The sequence below is a fragment of the Lepidochelys kempii genome, chromosome 4, assembly GCF_965140265.1.
Source record: "Lepidochelys kempii isolate rLepKem1 chromosome 4, rLepKem1.hap2, whole genome shotgun sequence".
In the NCBI taxonomy this organism is placed as follows: domain Eukaryota; kingdom Metazoa; phylum Chordata; order Testudines; family Cheloniidae; genus Lepidochelys; species Lepidochelys kempii.
This window is the reverse complement of record NC_133259.1, coordinates 26,821,789-26,847,836: the sequence shown is the minus strand read 5'-3', so window position 1 is coordinate 26,847,836 and position 26,048 is coordinate 26,821,789. Positions and strand designations below refer to the sequence as shown.

The window sequence follows — 26,048 nt, the reverse complement described above, 5'->3', positions numbered from 1 at the left end:
TTAACATCATTATAAATGCTGGAGGAAAAGCGTGATTTGGAGTGGAGGCTGACAGCTCACGACTCCCTGCACTAAACAAACTGCAGACAAATAGAACTGTCTCAGTTAAAATATTCAGTGGAGGAAGTATAACTTTTTGCAGCAGAGGGGAAGAGAGTGAAATCTAAAATTTCATCTAAAAATGTTTAGTCCTTCTATAGCCAGGACTGAATCCTGCAAAGTTCTGAGCACTATTTGTGGGATGTAGGTAACCTGGCTTAAATTTCTGGAGGAAGGTAACATAGAATAGAGTAAATCAGAAAGAAAAGGGGCACCGAATAAATGGGAAGATCTCACAAAAATTGTCCTGGTACAACTTAACGGTAGACCGGATACCAAAAAGGGCACTGACCATGCAGGCCAGACTACCAACCCCTGTTAAAGGCCCTGTCCCTGTATAAAAAGTCTAAAAATGAGTGGGAGAGGAGAGAATACAATATCTGACAGTCACATGGTAGACTGGGCCCTGTAAGAGGGAACTAGTCCAGACCACCTGTGCCTCATTAACAGCTTCACATGGCATTTGATAGAGGGCAGCTGGTCTCTATAAACATAGGGAAACAGAGAGAGGAAGCTGTGACAGGGACTGTAGAAGAGTGGCAGTGAGCAGGAGCTCCTGCAAAGGACTCTTGACCAGCTAGGGAGGGCTGTGAGCACCAGGCAAGACAGAAGCCTGGGATTTTGGAAGAGCTGCCAACAGCAGATTCCCGGGGAGAAGAAAAGACCCACACACCCCAGCTCGGAAGGTCTGGGAGTGGTCTGCTAAAAGCAGGGAATTGAGTTGAACTTTGCAGACTTTGAGTTTTGTTCTGAACTTTGATGTTAATAAACCCAGGCCCTACGGATGGGTGTTGAAGAGAGAGAAGTCTGTTTGTGGAATTTATTGAGGATCCCTGGTGAGAGGGAATGAAGCAAGGTACTGCAGAGCCCCCCTAGCCACAAGGGGGCTCTCAGGATGTAGCCAGTCCATATACCCTGGCAAGTGAAACTGTACTCCTGCTAATAAATAAATTACTAGTGATACTGTGGGTGTCTTAAGAGACAATTGTGATTTAGAGGACATGCTAGGCATGAGTTAGCATTTTGTTTTGAAACCTAAGGAAATCTGAGTTTAGCAAGGCTCTTGTTTTTGTTTTTCCTTTCTTTGCTCTGTGTGTATATATAAGAAAAGTTATTGGGACAAATTTATGCTCTCAGCTACACCAACAATGCATTTAGACCAATGTAACTGAAAGCAGAAGTTGGACCACAGGATTTCCTGGCATTCATGATACAGCAGTCCCTAACCTGACACATGGTAACAGTGTGTCCCCTTTTTCTCCTCATTCGTAATTGCAATTCAGTATTTAAATGGACACTTCCTATGAAGCTTTAATGATAATTTAAGACTGCTTCTTGAAGCCTATTGAAGAAGCAAAGGCCAGTTAGTCTGTATGTCTCCTTATTAAAAAAGACTTCACAATTTTAAGCTCTATGGAAGACAAGACCCCAATGAAACCTAATGCAGATAGAAACTTAACACTACCAAGATTGTTTGGGTTTTGGACCTGCTCAGAGAACCACCTACACACTACACAGTATGCAATCAAACATAATGTACATTTAAAGATCAAAGCATCATCCTTTAAAACACCTGTTAGTCAAAACGTGCTTTGTAACCAAGCCCCAGAATAACTAACAGTCAAAGGTCAGATCTGTGTTGTTCCAATACCATGGTGATGAGACCAGTATAAACACGTACCCACTTCTAGAGCTGGAAGAAAGGGCAACATTTTTTGGTGAAATTTCATATAAAATGCTTCCTCACTTCATTCTGTGATCAAGAAACACAGGTTTTCCCCCTAAAATTTCCAGAAAATATTTATTTTCACATTGAAGGCATGTTAAACTTGAAGTTGGTCATGTACACTATTGTTCCTTCAAAAGAAATGAGGAGTTTCAGAAGGCCTTCTTTCTGAGATTTAAAAATAGAAGTATTTTGAATAAAAAGCCATTTTCACTTTCAAACACAGTTTCTTTTCGAGCACAAATATTGAAATAGTTTTGATGAAATGGGACCTTTCTAAAAATATGGAAAATTAAATGGAAAAATTTAACATTCATAAAATGGGGTTTCTAGTTTTTGTTCAAAATGTTCTCACACCTTTGACTGGATGTATTTTGGCTTTTAAGTTGAGGGGTTATTTTGCAAGGTGTTTGTATGCCAAGAAAGCCCCCACACAAACAAAAGTCCCTGAAATCCTGGTCAGCTCATAAAGAAAGTAAAAATGGATGTGGCAATATCAATTAGCTGCTGCTACCAAAGCAACTGTGTCAGACTTAGTAGAATTACTTTCTTTCTTCTTTTTGCTCTCTGACACAATGAAAGGTCTCAGTAATCTGGAAATCTTTATTATTGACTGATCCTTGAAATGGTCACTCAAATCTGTTTTCTTTGACCTACTGCATATATTTAGGGACAACCGTTTTTATTTTATTTTGGTTAAAGCCTGCAGACAAATCAAATATTTTCATCCAACTATCGCCAGGAAAGTCTGTAAAAGGCCATTTATGCATATAAATAGATGGTTTGCTCTCAGTCATCGTAACTGTTTTCCTCAAGTCAGCAGTGTAGATGTTCAAAAGGTCAGAATTCATCTCGGTACGAATCCGCTATGAAATGTACTTGACAAAAAAGTTTTTAATTACACTTGGCATTGCTGCTAGTGCGGGTCACCTGTTTGCAAAGGGAGTTCATGTGTGACACGAGCCATGGGGCTGTCCCCCTGTGAAAGGGTTACAGATCAGTTTCCGAACTGCACTAACCTCAGTTTAACAATCCATAGAAATATTTTAATGTTAAATATATAACGAAGACGTATTAAACCCAATGACACTCCACATTTTTATATTGTTCTTAATTTAGTTCTACTGCAGTACTGCCTAGGAGCCTCACTTGTCCCATTGTGCTAGGCACTGTGCAGACATAGTCAATGATAGTTGTTGATACAGTATTGAAACAGGATCCAGACATCCTTTTACTGTCTCTCACAGTGAACTTGTCTACTTCTGCACAAATTTAATCACACAAAGCTCATTAAAGCATCCTGAATTAACCCGAGGAGCCATCCAGAGCCATTATTTATTGACAATACAAATAACTTTCAGCTCGATTTGTGCATCTTCAGGAAAACCCCATTTGGAAATAAACTGTTAACCAGCCCCCTTAAATTTGACTGAAGAAAAGCAGTATAGTCATGATTATGTATAACTGGGTCCAAAAAAGAATTAGATAAGTTCATGGAAGATAGGTCTATCAATGGCTATTAGCCAAGATGGGCAGGGATGGAACCCCATGCTCTTGGTGTCCCTAAACCTCTGACTGCTACAAGCTGGGACTGGATGACAGGGGATGGATCACTCTATAATTTCTCTGTTCACTCCCTCTGAAGCAGCTTGCACTGGTCACTATCAGAAGATAGGATACTGGGTGAGGTGGACCACTGATGACCCAGTATAGCTGTTCTTATGTGAATAAACAATCCATTCTAAACATATCCGCAGACTACAGTACACTTGTTATTCACACATTGACGATAAATAAATCTTTTGGGTGTGAATATAGTACACTCAGCTAGGAGAGCTGGATCAAAAGAACTTTACCCTGGGTGGTCAATTTTAACTTAATCTCTGTTTTCATTCTATGTGATGCCTGAAGCAGACAACTGTTTGGATTAGGGAATCCCATACAGCTCAGTGGCTTCTTAAATACAGAAGGGATTGGGCCAAGCGAGGGAAACAATAGGCAGATGGAGAAGGCAATTTATAGTCTTCACTGGTAATTTAAAACAAGTACTGCTAATGTTATTAGGAGGAAATTAATATTGCTGCTAGTATGATATAAAATGAAAGGACTGTTCACTGTTAAAGTATCTGTCTCTTTGAATGCATCACTAAGATCAGCCACATGTAATGCCAATAATTTGCTTTCTTTGAATACACTGAAAGGCATCTTATGTAATATTTGTTTGAATTTGCACCATGGTTTGGATTCTGTACACCTCTGAGAGTCATCAGAGTGATTTTGGGAAGGTCCCGCCAAAAATAACTCCCCTACTTTACTCAGAATAAATAGTTTGCTTCTCTGAGTAATGTTCCAGAAACAGAGCTCTACACACTGCAGACGTATTGTACTGAAGGTCAGCCAGGGACACACAGCCTGCTTTGGCTTCTTTGGAGGGCTTTGTGTGAAGAGAGAGATTAAGGCATTCTAGTGCCATAGCTATCTTCACTGCCATTCATTTATGTGGTACTAATATTTTTACAATGAGCTCCCCTTTGTCTGTGATAAATCCTACGTACAATATGAGGAGAGAAGGAAGGTTGTTTTTAGAGAGGAGGAATGAGGGACTATGCAATCTTATTTATTTGTCTCATCATTTCCACAAAAGTCATTTCTTGGAAACATAACCAAAGAGACAGGTGATGCTCTCAGACAAACAAACTTATACTGAGTCCTGGTAATGTTAATACGTTGCTCCAGAAATTTATTTTAGGCTTAATTGGCATGTGCGCACACAAACACATATGCTCTCAGGGGACCACTGTGTCCAGCCACGGCATGATCCCCAAGGAAACCCAAGTAACAGTCCCACCACCATCCTCCATTTGAGGAAAGCCGCTTTAAATTACAACTTTATTTACACAGGACCCCTCCCCTGCCCGGTAGCTGTGCTGAATTAGTGCCTCTCCTGGGCACGTTCACCCTGACTCTTTGGCCTTGGAAGTCTTCCAGTAGGTCTAATAGATGTACATTATTGGATGATACTGTTTCTCCAAAAGGTCTCGTTTCTCCCAGCAAAACCTCAGCTCTTCAGTTAATTTTCAATTTCTTGATTCCTGCTTTATTTTTTAGTCTGGGCTCTCCACTATTCATCACTCAGCTTCTGTGATACAGAACTTCATTTTTTCACCTTTGCCAGAAGGACATTCTTGTTGTCATCTGTTTGTTGCTTCAATTACTTGTTACCCTGGGTAACCTCATCTCTTTATCCCAGGCTCGTAACCATGGTACAGTATGTGAGTGTCTAAGAGCGCTTTTAATGAATTTACTATTGGAGGCTCATCCTCTGATAGGAGATTTTCCCTGCTCATTCAGGGACGGAACAACATTTATTTTTGATTCTGATCAAGGATGGTACTGGTCTGATGCTGGCTTTTTTTTTTTTTTTTTTAGTATGTACATAGCAATAATGAGCACTGACTTCTCTTGCTTCAGAGGAGAATAACTTTCAGGAATTAGAGTAACAGCCATGTTAGTCTGTATTCGCAAAAAGAAAAGGAGTACTTGTGGCACCTTAGAGACTAACCAATTTATTTGAGCATGAGCTTTCGTGAGCTTTATCCGATGAAGTGAGCTGTAGCTCACGAAAGCTCATGCTCAAATAAATTGGTTAGTCTCTAAGGTGCCACAAGTACTCCTTTTCTTTTCAGGAATTAGTCACCTTCTGCTACCCTACTGTTTTACAGATTAAATTAGTGATAGGATAGGCTTTACTGGAGCTGCTGTTCACATAAAAGATGACAAGAGATAGCTCCCCTGAAAGGCAAGAACAGAGCTCAGCCTTGTTCTAAAGTCTTATCTACACTTGGCTTTTAGCCACCAGTGCAAACTCCTGTTGTCGAACAGGGTAAGCTGTGCAATAGCACAAATTGTGTCTGTGCTAGGAGTTTGCAGTGGTGGTTAAAATCCCAGTGTAGACAACGTGTTAGTCTTATGGCCTCTTATTTTACAATATTCATATGTACTTAGCATGGTGACAGGCACTGTACAGACAAATATGAGAAGTAGCTTTTCTTCCAATTTTTTTTAATCTCTCAGGAATGATACTTGTCTCAGATAACATTTTTTGCAAGAACGGGCTTGTCTGTACCCCATCACGTTTTTTGTGTCTTGAGCAGAATATCTACCTCAGTGATAAGACTTAATGGAGAGAAACTAGTGGTAAATCAGAACACCCACATAGTTCCACATAATAAGAATTTAGGCAGTGTCTTCTTAGCAACACCAATCACTATGCACTTGGGTCGCTTCCCCATTTCATTTTGTGAAGCAGCAATGTGATATTGCACCTATTAACGTGTCATTGGCAGCAGGGAGTGAACCTGGGAGTCTAGATCTTAATGCATGAGCCTCTTCCCTAAACTAAAAGAGCCTTTGTTAGTTGAGGCTTATGAATCTCTCTACACGGCCCAGCTACCAAGTGAAGGGGACAGAGCACTGCACTGAGGGGATGTGGGTTACACATGGCTCCCCATCAGGGATCTTCCCCTCTCCTCCCCAATCAGGTGAATTTTCACAGCTATACTCTATAAAAGAGAATTTGAATTGAAAATGACATGGTGTGGAGGTGTCCTCCTCCTATCCCCCCACGTACACCAAGACTGACCCAAGATTCTCTCCTGTCCCCAAGATCTTACCAGCCTGAAGATTCTTTCATCCTTAGTGTAAAAAGTCTGGCAGCATAGTGCAGTAAAATCTCATTCTCTGGGCAAGTTAGTGACAGAAAGATAAGGGAGCTGTCATTTGATTTGTAAAGATCTACAGAACCATCATTTCAATGGTGTCTGCAACATGGCAGGGGGGACTCACTGTCCCACTCACCCATCCTCTGTCTCCCAGCTCCAGGTCCTCCACTTGGCGGAAATTTTGATAATACAGTGTCATCAGAAATGGGTCCAGTTGGGTGTCATTCGAAAGCCCTTTCTCCCACAAACACAATCGTACCAAATATGACAAATCTAGAACAATTATGTAGATGTATTTGAAAAAATGATTTTAAAATCAACATTTTAAAATTGTACTTTAACATAGAGATGCACTGCTTACACCAAAAAGACATTGACCTTTGGTAATCCTAGGGAAGCTAGCCTTGCCATGTAGGACTGAAAACATTTATTCATCAAAGCCATCATCTATGTCATTTCCATCTAGGGCACATTATCACATCAATCCTTGTCTGTGCCAAACTACAAGGCAGGCTGTTGGCCAAACATTTGCAGAGGGAACATTTGGTCTTTGCACCTGAGCATTAGATTATCTGAAGGATTAATTGGGGAGCACATGGTATTTCACCCGCAGCTGGTGTGGTCAGTCCATCCTCCAAGACCCATTCATGCCTGATTGATTGAGCACATCCAAAGCTGTCCTCCCCTTTCTGGAGCCATTCCATTGCTTGATAATTTACCCTCTTGATAGCTGGAATAAATGCATACCTTGTCAGTGGTAATTTTTCTCTATATGCCTGCTTGTTTGGAAACCATTCACCAACGTAGCTCTGCAAGTGTCATAATATCGGTCTTCAAACAGTAAACTCAGCATATGAATGCCTCCAGTGCATTTATGACCTCCTCAGCGACTGTCTCAGCCATTCTGAGCACCTTCAGAGGGAGGAGAGAGAGAGTCTTCAGAGACTGAATCAAATGCCTTCCAGTGGGATAATTTGGTCTTTCTAGCCAACCTGCCAGTAGTGTGTCACTCTGAAAGGAAATGGAAACCTGGCAGTCTGGCCTCTTCTCATAGTCCAACTGATAGGAGCACATCTCTGAGGGATAAACAGCAGTGCTGTCCCCCAGCTGCAGGCACAAAACCAGAATCTGGCCGAAGTCTTGGGTACTGTCTCACAGAGAGCACTAGAATATCTGTGTTGTAATAATTCGGAATTTAGTATCATCTCTCTGTGGCATTGATGGCATACAACGTAATTTTAATGTTGGCCTCCTCATGGGAACTACGAAGAAACTCCATTGAACAGTAAGAGGCGGAAATTTCATTTGGCCATGCAATGACAAAATTCTCTGGGCAATTCTTCGCATGCTGGAGCATTTTTCCTGCAAGATATGCAGTTAACTCATCCTTTGTGCGAGCACGAGACAGTAGCTTCTTCATTGTGACACCACAGGTGTTTGTGGAGCCAATGATTTTGTCGTGGAAAGGTGCAAAACCAAGGAGTCTCTTCCAGGGCCGGCTGTACAGTTTTTGCCGCCCCAAGCAGTGCAAAGAACTGCCGCCGCGGATGGCCAAAGGGAGAAGCCGCCGCCGAATTGCCGCCGTGGCCAGGGGAACTGCCGCCCCTTTCTAACTGCCGCCCCAAGCACCTGCTTGGAACGCTTCTTGGTCTCGTCTTTCTGGTAATATTTTGAATTGATTAGATGGACTTTGTCACAGGTCTAGTATTTTCTCTTCAGCCTCCTAACCAAGTGTTCAGCCAAATCTTGGCAGGTGTTACCGTAGTAACCCGGGCCCTGGCCCTAGCACCTGCGACAGCCGTGGTACAGCAGCACGGAGCGCTGTCCTGGGGAGAGAGAGAGCGCCCGGGAGAGGGCCGCTCGAGCTCAGAATCTGCCTGCAGTGGGCAGTTGGAAAGTGGTTAGAGAAGAAGGGGTGAAAAGTGACTGTGCCAGGGTGAAAAGAGGATTGGCCAGAGGAAACTGTGTTAGAGAAAGCTGGACTGTGAAGGGCCATATGCAAGGAGCCCGGGGAGAAAGGGGGTTGGATAGGGGTTGGGGTCCTGGGGGGCAGTCGGGACAGGGTTGTGGATAGGGGTCGGGGCAGTCAGGGGACTGGGAGCAGGGGGGGCTGGGTGGGGGTGGTGTCCTTTGGGGTGGTTGGGGCAGGGGTCCCGGGAGGGGGCGGTCAGAGGACAAGGAGTTGGATGGGTCGGGAGTTCTGACGGGGGCAGGAAGTGGGAGGGGGTGGATAGGGGGGCGGGGTCCAGGCTGTTTGGGGAGGCACAGCCTTTCCTACCTGGCCCGCCATAAAGTTTTGCAACCCTGATGTGGCCCTCGGGCCAAAAAGTTTGCCCACCCCTGGTCAGGTCATCCCAGTCATGATTAATGTTTCATTCCAAATTCAGTGGAGTTCTGGAGCTGTCAGAAAACAAACAGCGGAGAGCATTTGGATGCTGTGTTATGCCCACCAGCCCCCAACGACCTTCATTGCTCTGTTTTCATGTTCTAAGGCTTCATCTGAGCTAAGAGCACAGAAGGGAACTGTCGACCTTTTAACAACCCAATTTCCTTTTTGAAATTCTTCCCATATGTCCAGGTCAGACTTTTCTACACCTCTTATTTCAGTGAGGTACCAGGCAATCATCGCAGAATAGTTCATCTAAAGCAAAAAAGTATTTCATGAAGTCTTCCAATGCTGCAAGGTGCAAATTCCAATTAGCAGTCCTGACAAATCGAATAAAAAGCAACTGAAGCTCAACCATCTTCATGCCGCACCACTCCAACAGTTGGCTTTGTCACCAATTCAACCTGATGAAATTGCTTGATCCGTTCCGTGGTATTGCAGCTCTCCAGGGTGCACAATAGGTCAGAGAGAGTGGAATGTACGCTGGGTGAGTGGAACTGGTTTGGCAAGTCCTGTACACTTTGGAAAATGACTTCAAAGACCTCAGTCTGCTCTTCACAGAAGACGTTGAATTACGTTCTGTAATGTACAGTAGAACCTCAGCATTCCGAACACCTCGGGAATGGAGGTTGCTCGTAAAACTGAACAATACATTATGGTTGTTCTTTCAAAAGTTTACTACTGAACATTGACTTAATACAGCTTCGAAACTTTACTAGGCAGAAGAAAAATGCTCCTTTCTCTTTATTTTTTTAGTAGTTTACGTTTAACACAGTACGGTACTGTTTTTTTGGTTTTTGTTGTATCTGCTGCTGCCGGATTGCGTATGTCTGGTTGCAAATGAGGTGTGTGATTGGTTAGTTCATAACTCTGGTGTTCATAACGCTGAGGCGCTACTGTACTTACGTACCAACGTGCATACCATTTGCGGATGGATTCCAGTCATTTCTGGAGACAAAGCACTGGTTAAGACATCAGCATTACGACTCTTCTGACGTAATAAACAAAGCTGATAATCAATACTGCTGAACTACCGGTACTTCTTTTTTTGCCAATGATGGTAAATCAGCTTGAAGCACTGCTTCCACTTACCCAATTTTTTGATGTTACAGATTACGGTATCGCGTTCTGAGCATTAACTGGTAACACAGTACTGTCAGTCAAGGGTCACGTTTTAGCTGTGTGAGGGCTGCATGTTTGACATGCCTGTCTTAAGTAAAATTAAAAAACCCTATTTTTAAACATTTTCTTGACTATATATCTGCATCGAATCATGAAACTGGAAAGGACCTCGAGAGGTCATCTAGTTCAGTCCCCTGCACTCGTGGCAGGACTAAGATTATCTAGACCATTCCTGACAGGGGTGTTTGTCTAACCTGCATAATTGTTCTAGGTTTGTCGTGTTTGGTACCACTGTCCTTGTGGGATAACGGGATTTTGAATGATACCCAATTAGGATTCTGTAGATTTTTGCAAATCAAATGACACCTCTCTTAACTTTCTATTGCCCATGGAATTATGCATGTTCCCAGACAGAAAGAGCCAGATCCAAAGCCCACTGAAGTCAATAGGAAAGACTTTTATGACTTCAGTGGGCATTGGATCAGACACAAAGTGGACCACTACTCTGAAAAGTGACTTTGCAATATGGCATCACTGGTTCCTGTATTTATTGTCTCATTGATTTCCAGATCAATTATGCTGAGTTACCAGTTTTAAAAAATTATCTTTTTCTACCTACTAGCCCTGGAAACTCCATCTGGCATCTGAGAGTCAAACTGGGTTCTTTCTGCCTCACATGTCACTAACAGTAAGGATTCTGCAATTAGGACATAGCTAATAATTTTGCTGATGGAGTGCGAACAGAAATAGCATCAAACTCCCTCTCCCTCTGTAAGGCTAAAATGAGTAAAGAAAGGATAGCAGAAAATTATTTTAGTCAGTAAACAGAAACTAATATCCACAGGGAGCAGAGCTACTGGGTAAGAAGGGGCCTACTTTGCAGAACAAAACCAGACTTTAAGGTCAGATCCTCCTCCATTACTTTGTTTTGCTAGAGAAAAAATAATAAAATGTAGGAACATGAGTAACTGAAAGTAATTTTTCCAACCTTAAAGGCTTATGTCTTTTCTAGCTGTATTCTTTCTCTCCTTATACTTCTTTAATCTCTTCCACTCTCACTTCCATTTTCTCTTCCCCTTCTCTCAACTGATAATCTATTTCTGTGTGTCTCCAATTTCCAATGTGGTCTTGTTTCCTCCCTCTTTCTACCTAAAGAAATGTGTTGTTCAGTATAGCATAGCATACTATTTAAGTATGTACAAAACCCATCAGTGTGGAAAAACAAGAGATGAACTGTATACACCTTACAAAAAAGAAACGCTTGGCATGTACAGAAAAAACACTTCAAAAATAGTATCACACAATGTTGCTGTCACCTCCATACCAGAAAGAACAGAAAATGAACCAGTAGCACTGCAACTCATACCTATTGAAATTACACTGCAGAACTGGCCTCTTGCTTCTCAGATGACAAGCTGATCCACATTCTAATCTCTTGCACAAATATGTGAATTACAAGAGGATGGAATTCCCCTATGCCCCATGATTGCATGAAACGTGTTTCTAATCACAACACAAATAGAAGTTAGCATATATATGAACAGAAACAGCTATAAATACTATACGTAGATCCTAGGAGCAACCAAATACAGAATTTTAAAAAATTGCCTTATTTCCTCCTTTGTCAGTAAGAAGTCTCGCTAACAATCTTTTGCAGACACTTCTGTGTATCTCTCGGTGAATTTCAGTGCTTCCCTTTTAATCTTTTTAGTAATTTCAGGGAAGTGAGTTTTAACTGATGACTCCAGTCCCGGCGATGTCGATTTCAGCGCTAATCCCCTCCTCAGGGAGGAGTACAGAAATCAATTTTAAGAGCCCATTAAGTTGAAAAAATAGCTTCGTTGTGTGGACGGGTGCAGGGTTAAATTGATCTAACGCTGCTAAATTCGACCTAAACTCGTAGTGTGGACGAGGGCTTAGGCTATTCAGGATGTTCCAGCTTTTCCCTTTTCACTCCTTTTGCCAGGCACCCTTTCAGTGCACCACACACCTTCCTTGTGTTGTTAGCACCATTTGAGTTTTCACACTTGACTCATGAATATCTGACCCCTAAAACTCTTGGCTATCCAAAGAGCTCCAAACATGTACTGCCTATACCGGCCATCATCCTTCCACCCACTCCCCAACTCCCCAAGACTGGGTGGCCAAAGGGAAGAGAATGCGAAGAGGAAAAACTTCTTGTGGTGGTGGGGTTCTCCAAAACTGTATGGTGGCTTAACAAAAGAAAGGAGAGAGTGAGGCGAGGCTAGGTTCTGGTTTTGATTTGATTGGGAAATTTGCCTATCAGAAAGACTAAAAGTATGTCTCTTGAAAGAAAACTGAGATTCTAGAGAAAAATAACCCAATCTGAGGAAAATCTGCAGTCAGACCCCAAAGAACTGGATTTACATTGCTTGAGATTATCTCTGTTTATAATTTTCAGGGAAAAAATCTTACCTCCTGGTTGTTGACATTTTGAGTGATATATGTTTCTGAGTTATGTCAGAGGCGGGAGGGAAACGGTGCTTTTTGCAAACAATGGTTTCAATGTTTTGACACAACAAAAATACAAACAACTGTTGTCAAAATTAGTGCACAGAGTACTTGAAGTTACTGCATTACTCTGGGTGTCTAGAGAAGGATTTCACCATGGGGTGCATGGGTTCTAGTTATTGCAGTCATTTTACATTCCTGTCCACTTCTGATTTGGTGGCAGGGTGACACATGAGGCATTTCCTGTAGCCTCTCTCCTTTGCCTCAAACATGAAGAAGTTTTTTCCTCACGCTTCAGTTAAAATGGTTTCCCATTTCCGATGGCTACTTCTTCAAAACCTCTCCAACTTCTTTGTTTCTATACAGTGAAGCAGAAGGTATGTCTGGTGCAGTTTCTTCACTGGCACATGAATTGCACACCTCTTTTGGAGGTGTAATGTGCTTTATGCCTAATGGTTTTCATTTTAGCAATAAGCCTCTATTGCTTGGTCCCAAGTGCATCCAGGTGCCTTCAGCAACCCAAAAAGTTTGCCAGTAACCTATAATGATTTTGTGCTATTAGCTGCGGCTCATTGACTTTACAGTTCATTTAAAAAACACATTATTTATGTGGTCTTTACACAGTGTGTATCCTTCCACTATGAAAACTAGTTTCTACGCAAAAGCTGATACAAAATACTAGGGAAAAGGTTACAAACACCTGTTCTAAACTATTCTAACTATATTAATTTTTTAAAATTTCCTTCTAATATTAACTTATTTTTCCAAAGTTCCTGGGGTATTTGTGTTCTTATCTCCCCTGTCCTGTGGCGCAAATGTCTAGCTGCCTTTTCAATAGCAGTTTATGGCCTAACAGCCACTTTCAACTCACTTTCTTCTATTAAAAAAACAAGTGGAATAATGAACAACTCAGTTTTAGCTTTTATAGTAGAAAGTGGATTACAAATAGCTGAAAGGCCACAAACCACTGCTGAAAGAGCAGACTGGCACTTGACCAAAAGGAACAGTTAAAACTTCACTTTTTCTCCTCTTGACCTTCCTCCTTTTTGTTTCATTTCAATCTAACCCTTCCACCTCTTCAATTAAGGTGTGACAGAACTCACAATAAACATCTCATAGTACCCACAACAAGGCCTCCAGTAAATCAAGGGAAGACCAGAACTGACATTCCTGATTAAATCTGAATAACAACAAGCAGACAAAAACATTTCAAGTAAATGAACAAAAAGTCAACCAACCATTCAGGCCTCCTTTATACACCATAAGGAAACAAAAAAGGGTTATGGAATTAAATTAAATCAAGCCTTAAACTGGTTTAGATGTATCTATAGTAGGGGTTTGCACTGGTGTAACTAGATTGATTTTTAAATTGTTACACTGATCCAACTTTTCTAATATAGGCCAGGTCCAATCCAATGTATTACAAAACTCCCAGCATCTTTCCTTTTATTTTTTCCCTTAGTTATTTTTCCATTTGATTCTCATATTACCGGTTGGAATAAATGCACAGTCATTTCTTTTAGTATGTGATCACTCACTATCTATTTTTTTCTTTAAAGAATTTCAATTACATTACTTATATTAAAGTAATGCTGAGAGGCCCCAATCAGGTTCCAAGTCTTGTTGCACTAGGGACTGCACACATGTATGGGTAGTCATTTGTCTTTATCCTAAAGACTGATGTTAACCGAAAAAGCCTACATTATAGGTTAGAATTTAAGGCTGTGATCTTGCAAGATGGTCTATGTGGATGGATCCCTAGGTCCACTGTAGGTGAGAGGCTTCAAGGAGCCAGTGAGATAACTTGTGGATCCTATTAACTGAGAGAAAAAAGGGGAGACTGTCTTCTCAGACTGAGGTACCCTTCCTGTATACTCTCGTTCCCCCTCATTAGGGGAGGGTGGGAGGATTCAGAGATGGGCTGAATCTTAGCAGTTAGACTGAAGGGGGCCAACCCTGAATATTGGTTATTTGGCAAGGAGCCTTTTAACGTTGCACTTGCGCTCAAGTAGATGCCTGATATTGATGGGGGTGGAGTCCCTCCCATTAAAATTAAAATAAAATAAAATAAAATAAAGTTGCAGCCCTTCTCCTTTTCAATCCATCCCTGCATCTGTGTTACATTCACCTGCGTGTCCTGATCTGCTATGTCACAGTTGAAAATTTAAAGCTGTGATCCTGCAAGGTTGTCTCTGAGGATGAATCCCCACTGAAGTCAGTTTTCAGAGTAGCAGCCGTGTTAGTCTGTATTCACAAAAAGAAAAGGAGTACTTGTGGCACCTTAGAGACGAACACATTTATTTGAGCATAAGCGAGCTGTAGCTCACGAAAGCTTATGCTCAAATTAATGTGTTCGTCTCTAAGGTGCCACAAGTCCTCCTTTTCTTTTTACTGAAGTCAGTGGGGCTCCATGTGGGCCCAGGTCTCTGCCTGCTCAGACTAACTGACTGAATCAGGATCTAAATGAATAAGTCAGGTAATGAGAATGTAATAAGTCAGGTAATGATTCTCACAGCAGCTGCAACTCAGCCTATTTGCACATGGCTAAAGCATACCTTTAACATCATGACCAGTAATATTACAAATGAAAAAGAGAAATAAGTTACAGTTGCTGTGGGAACCATTACTCAGTGCTTTCATTTCACTTTTGCCATGAGTAGATCTTCCCGCCTCTACACTTTCAAATGGGGGTGGGGGTAATACCTGTTGGGAGGAGGTTTTAATTCTGAGTTTCTTCAGCATGTCAAATTTACTTTCTTCATTCATTAAACTTGCCATCAAAAGAAACAGACACATAATCTCCACCCTTACATTAAGCATTTTTTTTTCCTTTGTGGGTCTTCTAATCTTCACCAACTTCCTCAGAAACTATAGATGCCAGCCTTTCTATCCCAGCCTTTCTGTTTCTGGGATTTTATTTGTGGTTTTCTCCTTCCTCCTTTGCCTCCTCTCCCCCTCCTCAATCCCATCTGTGCTGTTGCTCCCATCCACAGCTTTTGCTTAGAGCAACACAGCCAGCCTGAAACTGATGCAAACCTAGTCAGGTTCACTGTCTTGGCATGATGAAAGCACTGTAGGCAGATCTTACAAAATGCACTCAACCAATTACCAGCAGTGCATAAGTAGGGTGACCAGATAGCATCTGTGAAAAAACGGGACAGGGTATTCAGGGTAATAGGTGCCTATATAAGAAAAAGTCCCAAAAAACAGGACCGTCCCTTTAAAAACGGGACATCTGATCACCCTATGCGAAAGGAACTGGCCCATAGTTTAAACTTGTGTGTGTGTCTCTCACATTTTCAACAGTGGCTTGTAATTTTGAGTGACTCTGTCATAAATATAAAGGGAAGGGTAAACCCCTTTGAAATCCCTCCTGGCCAGGGGAAAGCTCCTCTCACCTGTAAAGGGTTAAGAAGCTAAAGGTAACCTCGCTGGCACCTGACCAAAATGACCAATGAGGAGACAAGATACTTTCAAAAGCTGGGAGGAGGGAGAGAAACAAAGGGTCTGTGTCTGTCTGTAGTCGTCTTGGCCGGGGACAGAACAGGAATGGAGTCTTAGAACTTTTAGTAAGTAATCTAGCTAGGTATGTGTTAGATTATGATTTCTTTAAATGGCTGAGAAAAGAATTGTGCTGAATAGAATAACTATTTCTGTCTGTGTATCTTTTTTGTAACTTAAGGTTTTGCCTAGAGGGGTTCTCTATGTTTTTGAATCTAATTATCCTGTAAGATATCTACCATCCTGATTTTACAGGGGGGATTTCTTTATTTCTATTTACTTCTATTTTTTATTAAAAGTCTTCTTGTAAAACACTGAATGCTTTTTCATTGTTCTCAGATCCAAGGGTTTGGGTCTGTGGTCACCTATGCAAATTGGTGAGGCTTTTTATCCAACATTTCCCAGAAAAGGGGGGGTGCAAGTGTTGGGAGGATTGTTCATTATTCTTAAGATCCAAGGGTCTGGGTCTGTAGTCACCTAGGCAAATTGGTGAGGCTTTTTATCCAACATTTCCCAGAAAAGGGGGGGTGCAAGTGTTGGGAGGATTGTTCATTATTCTTAAGATCCAAGGGTCTGGGTCTGTAGTCACCTAGGCAAATTGGTGAGGCTTTTTACCAAACCTTGTCCAGGAAGTGGGGTACAAGGTTTTGGGAAGTATTTTGGGGGGAAGGACGCGTCCAAACAGCTCTTCCCCAGTAACCAGTATTAGTTTGGTGGTGGTAGCGGCCAGTCCAGGGTGTAATATTTTGTACCTTGGGGAAGTTTTGACCTAAGCTGGTAAAGATAAGCTTAGGAGGTTTTTCATGCAGGTCCCCACATCTGTATTTCTAGTTCAAAAAATCTCAACTGGATCTCAAAATGATTTCAGGTTAATCCCACCGCTGCCACCATGTCACGGTTCCTCCCCCACTCTGAACTCTAGGGTACAGATGTGGGGACCTGCATGAAAAACCTCCTAAGCTTATCTTTACCAGCTTAGGTCAAAACTTAAGAATAAAAATCTTAAGAATAATGAACAATCCTCCCAACACTTGCACCCCCCCTTTCCTGGGAAATGTTGGATAAAAAGCCTCACCAATTTGCATAGGTGACCACAGACCCAAACCCTTGGATCTGAGAACAATGAAAAAGCATTCAGTGTTTTACAAGAAGACTTTTAATAAAAAATAGAAGTAAATAGAAATAAAGAAATCCCCCCTGTAAAATCAGGATGGTAGATATCTTACAGGATAATTAGATTCAAAAACATAGAGAACCCCTCTAGGCAAAACCTTAAGTTACAAAAAAGATACACAGACAGAAATAGTTATTCTATTCAGCACAATTCTTTTCTCAGCCATTTAAAGAAATCATAATCTAACACATACCTAGCTAGATTACTTACTAAAAGTTCTAAGACTCCATTCCTGTTCTGTCCCCGGCCAAGACGACTACAGACAGACACAGACCCTTTGTTTCTCTCCCTCCTCCCAGCTTTTGAAAGTATCTTGTCTCCTCATTGGTCATTTTGGTCAGGTGCCAGCGAGGTTACCTTTAGCTTCTTAACCCTTTACAGGTGAGAGGAGCTTTCCCCTGGCCAGGAGGGATTTCAAAGGGGTTTACCCTTCCCTTTATATTTATGACAGACTCCATTTCTGGGCACCCAATTTGTGACACGTTTTCAGAAGTACTGTGTAACAAGCTGGGTGTGTTTGACTGAAACCAAACCAAACCAAGCAGATGATGATCTAGTGGGGAAAATGTTATGCTTGTTTTGCTGAACTCCCTGTTGCAGACCTTTCGCTAACTCAATCAGGTGTTAAGGAGAGAGGAGTGACGCTCTAGAGATGACATGGGCTATGCAGTCTTTGGACAGGAACTTGGGGAGCAGCCACGCCTGCTGAAAAGGCTTTTGCTGGATTTTATGTTTCAGCAGGAATTATTTTCGTGAATAAAACCAAACTGCAGGAAGATGTTCCAAATGCGGTGGTCAATGGCACCCCATGCAACCTCACTAGAAATGAAAGGAATTGCAAAGGGTGTAAGTCAGCACAGAATTCGGCCATATGGAAGGAGGCCAAATTCTGCCCTTGGATGCACACACAGAGCTTACTTTGAAGTTAATTGGAGGCTCTGGTGTAGTTGCAGAACAAGCATTTGGTCTGTGTAATTTGCCAGCTACTACCATTTTAGCACAGTAGTAGTTCTCATTTCTGATCAAGCATAATGACACACTTTAACTCCTCATTATCTCCCAGTTCATAATGATAATAGCAAAGGTACCAAACACAAGCAAATAGTCATGCAGAACCTTCATATTACTGGGTTGTTGTTTTTTTCTCTCCTCACCCCTTATTTTTTCAATGGCGCATTCAAATAAATAAATCATAATTCTGTTAAAATGTTCTGAAAAAATGCTAACTCTCAAAGACTATTCAGCAACAGCAGACAACCTCAAATCCTAACAGCTGCTGAAATGTCCCTCTTTAATCGATAAAGTTTCTTGCAGGCTTTTCCGCATTTTTTAAATTCACATTTTGGGTAATTTAACAGATCATCCTCTTTTAAAAAAAATAATAATAATAATAATTCTCAAACAGAAACTTGAAATGACCCCTTCACGCTGATACCACACATCCACCCAGCTGCACGGAGACCCGCACACAGGCAGACGCACAGAGCAACTTCCTCATTCCTGGTGGGGAAGGAGGGGGACGACCATCACAACCGTTGTCCTGGGCTGGAGGCCCCAAACCCCGCCGCCCTCCTGCAGCTGCCACGGTGGAAGCAGCCCCGGGCATTCCTGCGACTGCTCACCATCCACACAATGCAGAGCGATCCCTACTTCCCCTCTGGCTTCCAGGGCGGGAGGGAAAGGAGGCGACGGGCCAGCAGCAGGGAGGAGTGACCTGCAGCTAGGCACCAGCCATGCGATTTCTGGGGGGAGGGCTTCAAACACTGGCTTGACCCCCCACCGCGCGCGGTGCAGGGAAAGCCCAGGGCCCTGCTGCCCCTTACCCTAGGCTCTGCAGCTCCTCTAGCACGTCCCCTTCTTGCTCCGCGGGGAGGACCCCCGTGCCTCGGCTCATCTTCGCGCCTCCTCGCGCCTCTGCTTTGCCCATCCGCACCACCTGCGGCTCGCGCCCCGCCGCGCGCGGGGACGGGCAGGCAGAGACCGGGGGCCCCCTGCCCCGGCTCCCGCTCAGCGGCCGCGGAGGAGGCGCTCCGCACGAGCAGCAGCCCGCTGCTGCTGCTGCATGGCAAGCGAGCCCAATGAGGAAGTGAGAGCGGGTCCCTCCCTGCACCTAACCACCCTGCCCGAGGCGCCGGCAGGGAGGGAAGCGCTGGCCCCCGGGGGAATGCAGCCGGCGCGCGCGGCATTGTGTGGAAGGTGCGTGTGGCTCGAGCTGGGAGGAGGAGGAGGAGGAGGAGGAAGGCTCGCGGCTAGGGACCAAGCCTCGGCAATTCCCCGCCTCCAAACAACCTTTTCTCTGCCTCCTCATCTTCTGTGACACCGCCCTGTTGGAGACCTGTAGTGGCTTCCCTGTCTCACTCCAGGACCTGAGTAAGCCAGGGGTAGGCAAGCTAGGGCACGCCAGCTGATTTTCAGTGGCGCTCACACTGCCCGGGTCCTGGCCACCGGTCCAGGGAGGGGGCTCTGCATTTTAATTTAATTTTAAATGAAGCTTCTTAAACACCTTTAAAAACCTCATTTACTCTACATACAACAATAGTTCCATTATATATTATCGACTTATAGAAAGTGACCGTCTACAAACGGTAAAATGCAGTACTGGCAGGCGAAACCTTCAGTTAGAGTGACTAGATGAAGACTCGGCACACCACTTCTGAAAGGTTGCTGACCCCTGGAGGGTTCTGGGTTTCCAGTGACGCCATGGAGCTGGGCCCACGCTCAGAAGGGGCCCTGGCCCGCTCCGTTTGCTGGCTTCTTCCCTCCTCCGACCCCCCCCCGCCCTTGTTCCTCTCGACCTGCAGGGTTGTGTAGGGCGCTCTGCATTTGTGGGGGGATTTTGGGGAGGCTCTGGCCATAGGGAGTCAGGGGAGCTCCCAAAGCGACTGTGCCTCAGCAACACAATCCTTCCATGAGTGACAAGTGTGCAGGGGATGTATGCAGGCTGCATTATCCTTTACAATGGTTCAGCTTGATAACCTGCACCTGACACACTCTAGCTGCTTATTAGGGAATTAGGGGAATTGGAACATGTAATTCACCACCAATGTGGCACCCCTGGGGATAATGCCAGCCATCATGTCACTCAGAGCTTGGGTGTATGATGTGGTGTTAAAAACACCTGAGGCCTCTGTATGCTACATCTTCTACTGTTACTATCACCCGTGGAGAATGGGCGACAGGAGACTTGATGATTACCTGTTCCGTTCTTTCCCTCTGGGCCACCTGGCATTGGCCACTGTCGGAAGACAGGATACTGGCTAGATGGACCTTTGGTCTGACCCAGTATGGCTATTCTTATGTAACTGTTCCAGTGGTGAATTACAAGTTTAAATTTTCCTAAGTCCTATCAGGTGGTTGGGGGGGAGAGGTGGGAGATGGAAATAGTCTGGATTTATCTCCTCCTTCCTGCCCGTCATTATTGCTCCATTTGTGTGATGTGTATGTCCAGTGATGCACAAAGGGAGGAATCTTTTTTCCTGCTACTGCTACCTCCTTACCTTCCCCATTCATACCTATCAACAGTAGATCTTCTCAAGGCTATCCTGAAGTCTCTTCTCCACACACAATTCCACACCTAGCTATTAGCAGATTTGTCTTGGGATTTATCCTCTGAAGTCTGCACAGAAAGGGGCAGGCCTGCTGACTGCCTCCTGAAGATGTCAGTGGCCTAGTGGGCTTAGTAGACTATCATGCCTCATCCATCTCAAGAAGATAATATCAAGTAGTGAGAGCCACAGTGTGAGGGGAGTTGTGTGAGGACTGAGCCTCACGGGATGCGGTTTCATAGCTTCAGAAAAGTGTCAACTACCAGATATTTAATCAAGTCCCAGAACCTTTGACATTTCCCCATTGTTGGTGTTTATTCGTTTTGCAAAGCTGTTGTTAGTTTTGGTGGATGTTCTTATGATTTTTACAATGTAGTGGCTGCATTTTGTGCATCTTTTTATATGTGTTTAAGGTAATGTTTCTGCTGAATTTTCTGGGTATGTATTTTTTCATTGCTTTTTAAACTGTTTTTATTCATGAGGTTATTTTATACACTTTGATTATGCAAATGCTGGCAAATTCTTGTCTTTGTTAAGCCACTTTGTTAATGTGAAAATGTTTCAATGAACCTGTTATATTCATGATATAGAAACAGAGAAAATAGCAAAAAGCATAAAATACTCTTTCTGGGAGGCTGAATTGCAATAGTACTTTATTTCTTAAAATACAGAACTTTTACATAAAAGAATCAAAAACATAGAGAGAGAACGCAGGCTGCTTCTTAAGGCAGAGAGGCATAACTCAATCCACCTTGCTGCAGGCTGGCTCCTTGCAAACTGACTGCTGATAGACTCTGATTGTACCCTTCTCTACAGAGCCCCTTAGCCTACAAGCAGGACTAGGAAACCCCTAGAGAATTTTAAGTGATAGTTTACAAATTTAACACAGATTTCAAATGCATGACTGAACCAAAAATTGCTTGTAGCAAATACTTTAATGTAATACACTCAGTCTGAAATTTGCACCTTATGCCCATTGTTGAGTGAGTGGTGTATACTTAAAGGAGTGAACAGAACTGATATGTACTTTTCTGATATACACAGTAATGTGAATAACACATGCTGTTATTGTGTATTGGTCAAACATGAAAGGTTGGCAAGAATAGCCTGGTGCCCTGCTAATTAAAGATTCATAGATTATAGGCCACAAGGGACCGCTGTGATCATCTAGTGTAACCTCCTGTATAACACAGGCCAGAGAACGTCTCTGAATTAAATTCTAGAGCAGATCTTTCAGAAAAACATCCAATCTTGATTTTAAAAGTGAATCTATTAATATTATGTTACATATAACCAAAAATTCAAAATAGATTCAGGCACAAGCCTCCAATAGTTGGATATCCCGCTCAGAATCCCATTTTATTTAGAGGATAATCCCTTGGAAAAAAAATATGTCATGTTGACAACTAAGCACATTTACAGATTCAGTGATTCTAGAGCACCACACTTCCTTCCTCTTTCTTCTCCCCACACCAGACTCAAACAGTTCCCAAACTCATGAATTTACCAGTGTATCCTGGTTAAACTCACCAGACCTTTGTATTTTTGAGTGGCGGTTCTGCAGAGCCCCACTCTGTGTCCTATCATTAGACTGCCTTGCTCATTTGTTGATTTGGGACTTTATCCTTACATCTTCTGTCAACCTTCCTTTCATTTCACATCAGGGCTTGCTTTGCCATTTAAAGAAGCTGTACACTACAGATATGCAAATATCCTCCTAACGGTTGCTGTTTGCTTGTGAAAGCAAAATATCATGTGTTTGTAAAGGTCATGCTCTTTGTCTTGGCACTGATTTCTCAAAAATAAAATATGCACTAAAATGAAACTAGTCTAGAACAATTTATTTGATTTGCAATGCAGGCCTACTTCTTTGTTGCTCTTTGTGTTACAGATTAAACAATTTAGAAGGAAAGAACTTTCGTGAACTCAGTGATGGCTAATGCTCTGTAAGATTTTCCACAGGTTAGGCAGGAATTGTTTGCTAGTTGCTCCTCTAACTCTTGCTTTCTCTGCCTGCAATGTGCCACCTTCTCTCCTTGACTATACATCTCACATCAAAACAAATTCTGCCCCAGATACCATTTTGGCTGGTTCAAATGAGCTTGCTTGTTAGCTTCCCACAGGTTGCTATTGGTCATAGTGGGAGAGGCTTTTTCCCAGTGCATCTTTGTAGCTTTTTTATCCATTAAAAAGTTCACTAGATAACATTTCTTTTGGGAGCCTGGAACTGTAATCCATACATTTCTTTCAGGCAATCATAGATATTTTTGACATCTCCATTGTCCTTTTGAGCTTGATTTTTTTTTCTTTCCTATCCTACCAGCTGCCTTGCTTCTATCAAAGTTTGCAGAGATGGTTGAAATGACCTTTTTATTTATTTTCTTTTTTTTTTCTCCATGTCTGGGTTATCTCATTGTGAGAAAAAGAAAGGTGCAAATCAAAATTTCTCTTTATTTGAAAAAAGACTAAAAGAAGAAATTTAATAAAATCCAAACAACAAACCATCACAAGCCTTTTTAAGGGCTTTACCAACTGCGTCACAAATCAGCATAAAAGCTCATAGCTTGAGACAGGCTTTTATAAGCTCTTGTGTTCTCTGCAGCAGTGCATCTTGGTAGGTGAATGTTACCTAGCTGTCAAGCTCAGCTCATTTTAGAGAAGTTGCTTCCTCCTACTTGGCATGTGAATTTCTCTTCATACAGAAAAAAACAAACAAACTTGCATATTGTGCCTATTGATTGTCACTCTAATCAGCTACATCTAATAATTCTTAAAATCACATTCTTCACTTGAACCAATTACAGACACACTGGGAACAGAAAGGCCATGTGACTTCTAAACTACATTTCCCAGAATACCACAGGCTCTAGGGTCAGGGTTCATTCCTCATGCCCAGGTACAAAAGCTGCTGCCACAGAGTAATTAGTTCATGGAGGAGACTGGTAGGAAACAGCAATGTTCCAGCTCACTGGTCATCCTGAAGCATAGTCAAATGTATAAACATCATCAACAGAAACAACACAATAAGGTACTGTTTTGCTGATGAAGGCATAGTTTGGTTGCATCCCTCCTCTTTCCCCTGTCCACGCTATATGCTCAGCTTCATAAGTGTTTCATTTTCCTCAGAAATGATCCCTTAAATGATCCCCCCTTTGATACTCAAATAGCCATGGAAATTATAGGTTTAAACACTTTCCCCTGCCCCCCAGCAATCTCTGTCTCAGGGTAATACTTGCAAATTTTACATTCATCTCACAAGAAAAACAAAACTTAAAGTCTGCTGGCCTGCAAACTGTGGGGAGAGAAAAGTAGTAGCAGTACCCTTTGTTTCCTGTCTTAAGTATTTTTATTGCCATTCCATGCAGTAGCAAGGCACCCTAATTATGGCAAGGCTTTAAATCCCAATAGATACTCTCTAATTAGAAGCTCCCATGCTCCATAGACTCTTGAAGTCTTTGCATCAAGATTGGATGTCTTTCTAAAACGTATGCTATTGTTCAACCAGAAATTATGGAAGTGATGCAGAAATATGGACAATATAACTGTGTGAGGGTCTATTGCGTGTGTTATGCAGGAGTTCAGAATTATAATGACAATTATATAGACAATTATAATGGCCCCTTCTGGCCTCAAAGTTTATGAAGCAGTTGTTTAAAGTTGTTTGGAATAATTTCAGTTAACTTTAGAATAAACAACAGCTAATTATTAAATGGATATAATAGAAGATTATTGACATTCATGGATGTAATAGGAAATAATTATGAGATACATTCTGCGCTCATTTAGACTGCTGTAAATCTGGACTTCGGTTGCAGTAGATTTATGACTATAATACAAAGTAGAATCTGCTTTATACAGTTGTTAACCTAATAAACATGGTAAAGAGACACTATCAATATAAAAATCTCATTTAAAAACACTTATTGCTTTTATTAGTAATGCTTTAGATAATTGAAACGGAGAGAATTTGAAAACTCTAATGTACTTATCGCTGGTTTATTTTTTCATATCACTCCTTTTAAGCAATGTGAGTAGACTCATCAGGTTCTAGATCACTTGTACTAGCACATATGCAGTAATATTTGGGTTGTAAACAGCAAAAGGAAATGTTTTCATCCAGACAAACTTCTTGAAATAGAAAAAAATTTCTGAGTCATGAGGTCCTTGCTCAGTTTTTACTCAGGCAAACTCAGTTAATGAAAGTTTTGCTCCAATAGGGGCAGAGCCAAAATCTGAAAATTTTGCATCTCTAGATTTGTCCCTGTCAGATCAAATTTGTGGTTTAAAATACTTATTTGAAGTTGCAATAACTTGTGAGTATTATATATCTGGCTTCTAAATATATGAAGCTATCCCTGTGCAATCTTGCTTAGTTCAGTACGGTTGTCTGGGTGCAACTGAGGACAGAATCTGGTTTGATCACTCATGGTAGTGATTTTATGTATGTTTGTTTTTCCCCAAATCCACCATTCCACTGAAGAGAAATCTCTCTGGCACATCTAAGACACAGTTGAAGACAAGCTAATGGGACTTTTGTGTGCCCTCTGCTGGCTCTGAAACGGTTAACTAGCACATCTTATTCCCAAAGCCTTGGGATATCCTTGTTCATGCTGATGAGCATACAACAGAAGGACTAGACCTTAAGCAAGACTTAGAACAATTAGATATCTACAAGTAAATGTTGGTAAACATCACTTTTACTGTACACACACAAACCAATGAAAAAAAAATGTTTCCATCAATGATAATTGATAGGCAAAGTAAGAAAATGCTGCTTTAGAACTTATTAGAGCTTGCTTTAAAGTTATTTACTTTGTATATTTTATATGTGATGCTTACATTTTGTGTTTTAATGCCTATAAAGCTTTAACTTTTGAAATCTGAATGTCTGCTGTCATTGAATAATTGTCTGACCCCCCATAATTTCCTGTCATTGTGAAAATTTAAATTAATAAAAAAATAAACTATATTATCTGTCAAAATTATGTTAAAAGATTGACTTTTGCCAAGCCAGCTTTAAGGCACTCGCCCTCCAGCCCCTGAAAAAGTAAACGAAAATGGATTGTTAATGTCAAGCTCCAGCAGCATTACTGAGTGGAAAAATCTGTTTGCAAGATAAAAAGAGACAAAATTGCTAGGAAAATAAAATGCATGTTTAGACTTTTAAATGGTTAGATACAGGAGTAGATTAAAGCACACTGATCAGGTAACTTATAGTGCACAGCAGCAGGGTCCACATAGACACTCAGTACACAGCAGGTTAGTACAGGATAATATTTACATCCCAGCTTGCTGCGAACTC

At 42.0% G+C, this 26,048-nt stretch overlaps 2 protein-coding genes across 3 annotated transcripts in view; one reads left to right on the top strand and one right to left on the bottom strand.

The window, feature by feature from the left end:
* Positions 1-19,395, bottom strand: part of DAPP1 (dual adaptor of phosphotyrosine and 3-phosphoinositides 1) — a 45,487-nt gene extending 26,092 nt beyond the window's left edge. The window contains exon 1 of the mRNA XM_073340783.1: positions 19,025-19,395. Within this exon, the coding sequence (XP_073196884.1) occupies positions 19,025-19,128 (104 nt within the window). The 5' untranslated portion in view covers positions 19,129-19,395. The remainder of the gene's footprint in view (positions 1-19,024) is intronic.
* LAMTOR3 (late endosomal/lysosomal adaptor, MAPK and MTOR activator 3) overlaps positions 1-25,776 on the top strand; it is a 62,753-nt gene extending 36,977 nt beyond the window's left edge. For both annotated transcript variants that reach the window (XM_073340789.1, XM_073340788.1), the window contains one exon: positions 18,607-25,776. In XM_073340789.1, the coding sequence (XP_073196890.1) occupies positions 18,607-18,614 (8 nt within the window). In that variant the 3' untranslated portion in view covers positions 18,615-25,776. The remainder of the gene's footprint in view (positions 1-18,606) is intronic.
* Positions 25,777-26,048: the final 272 nt, after the last annotated feature.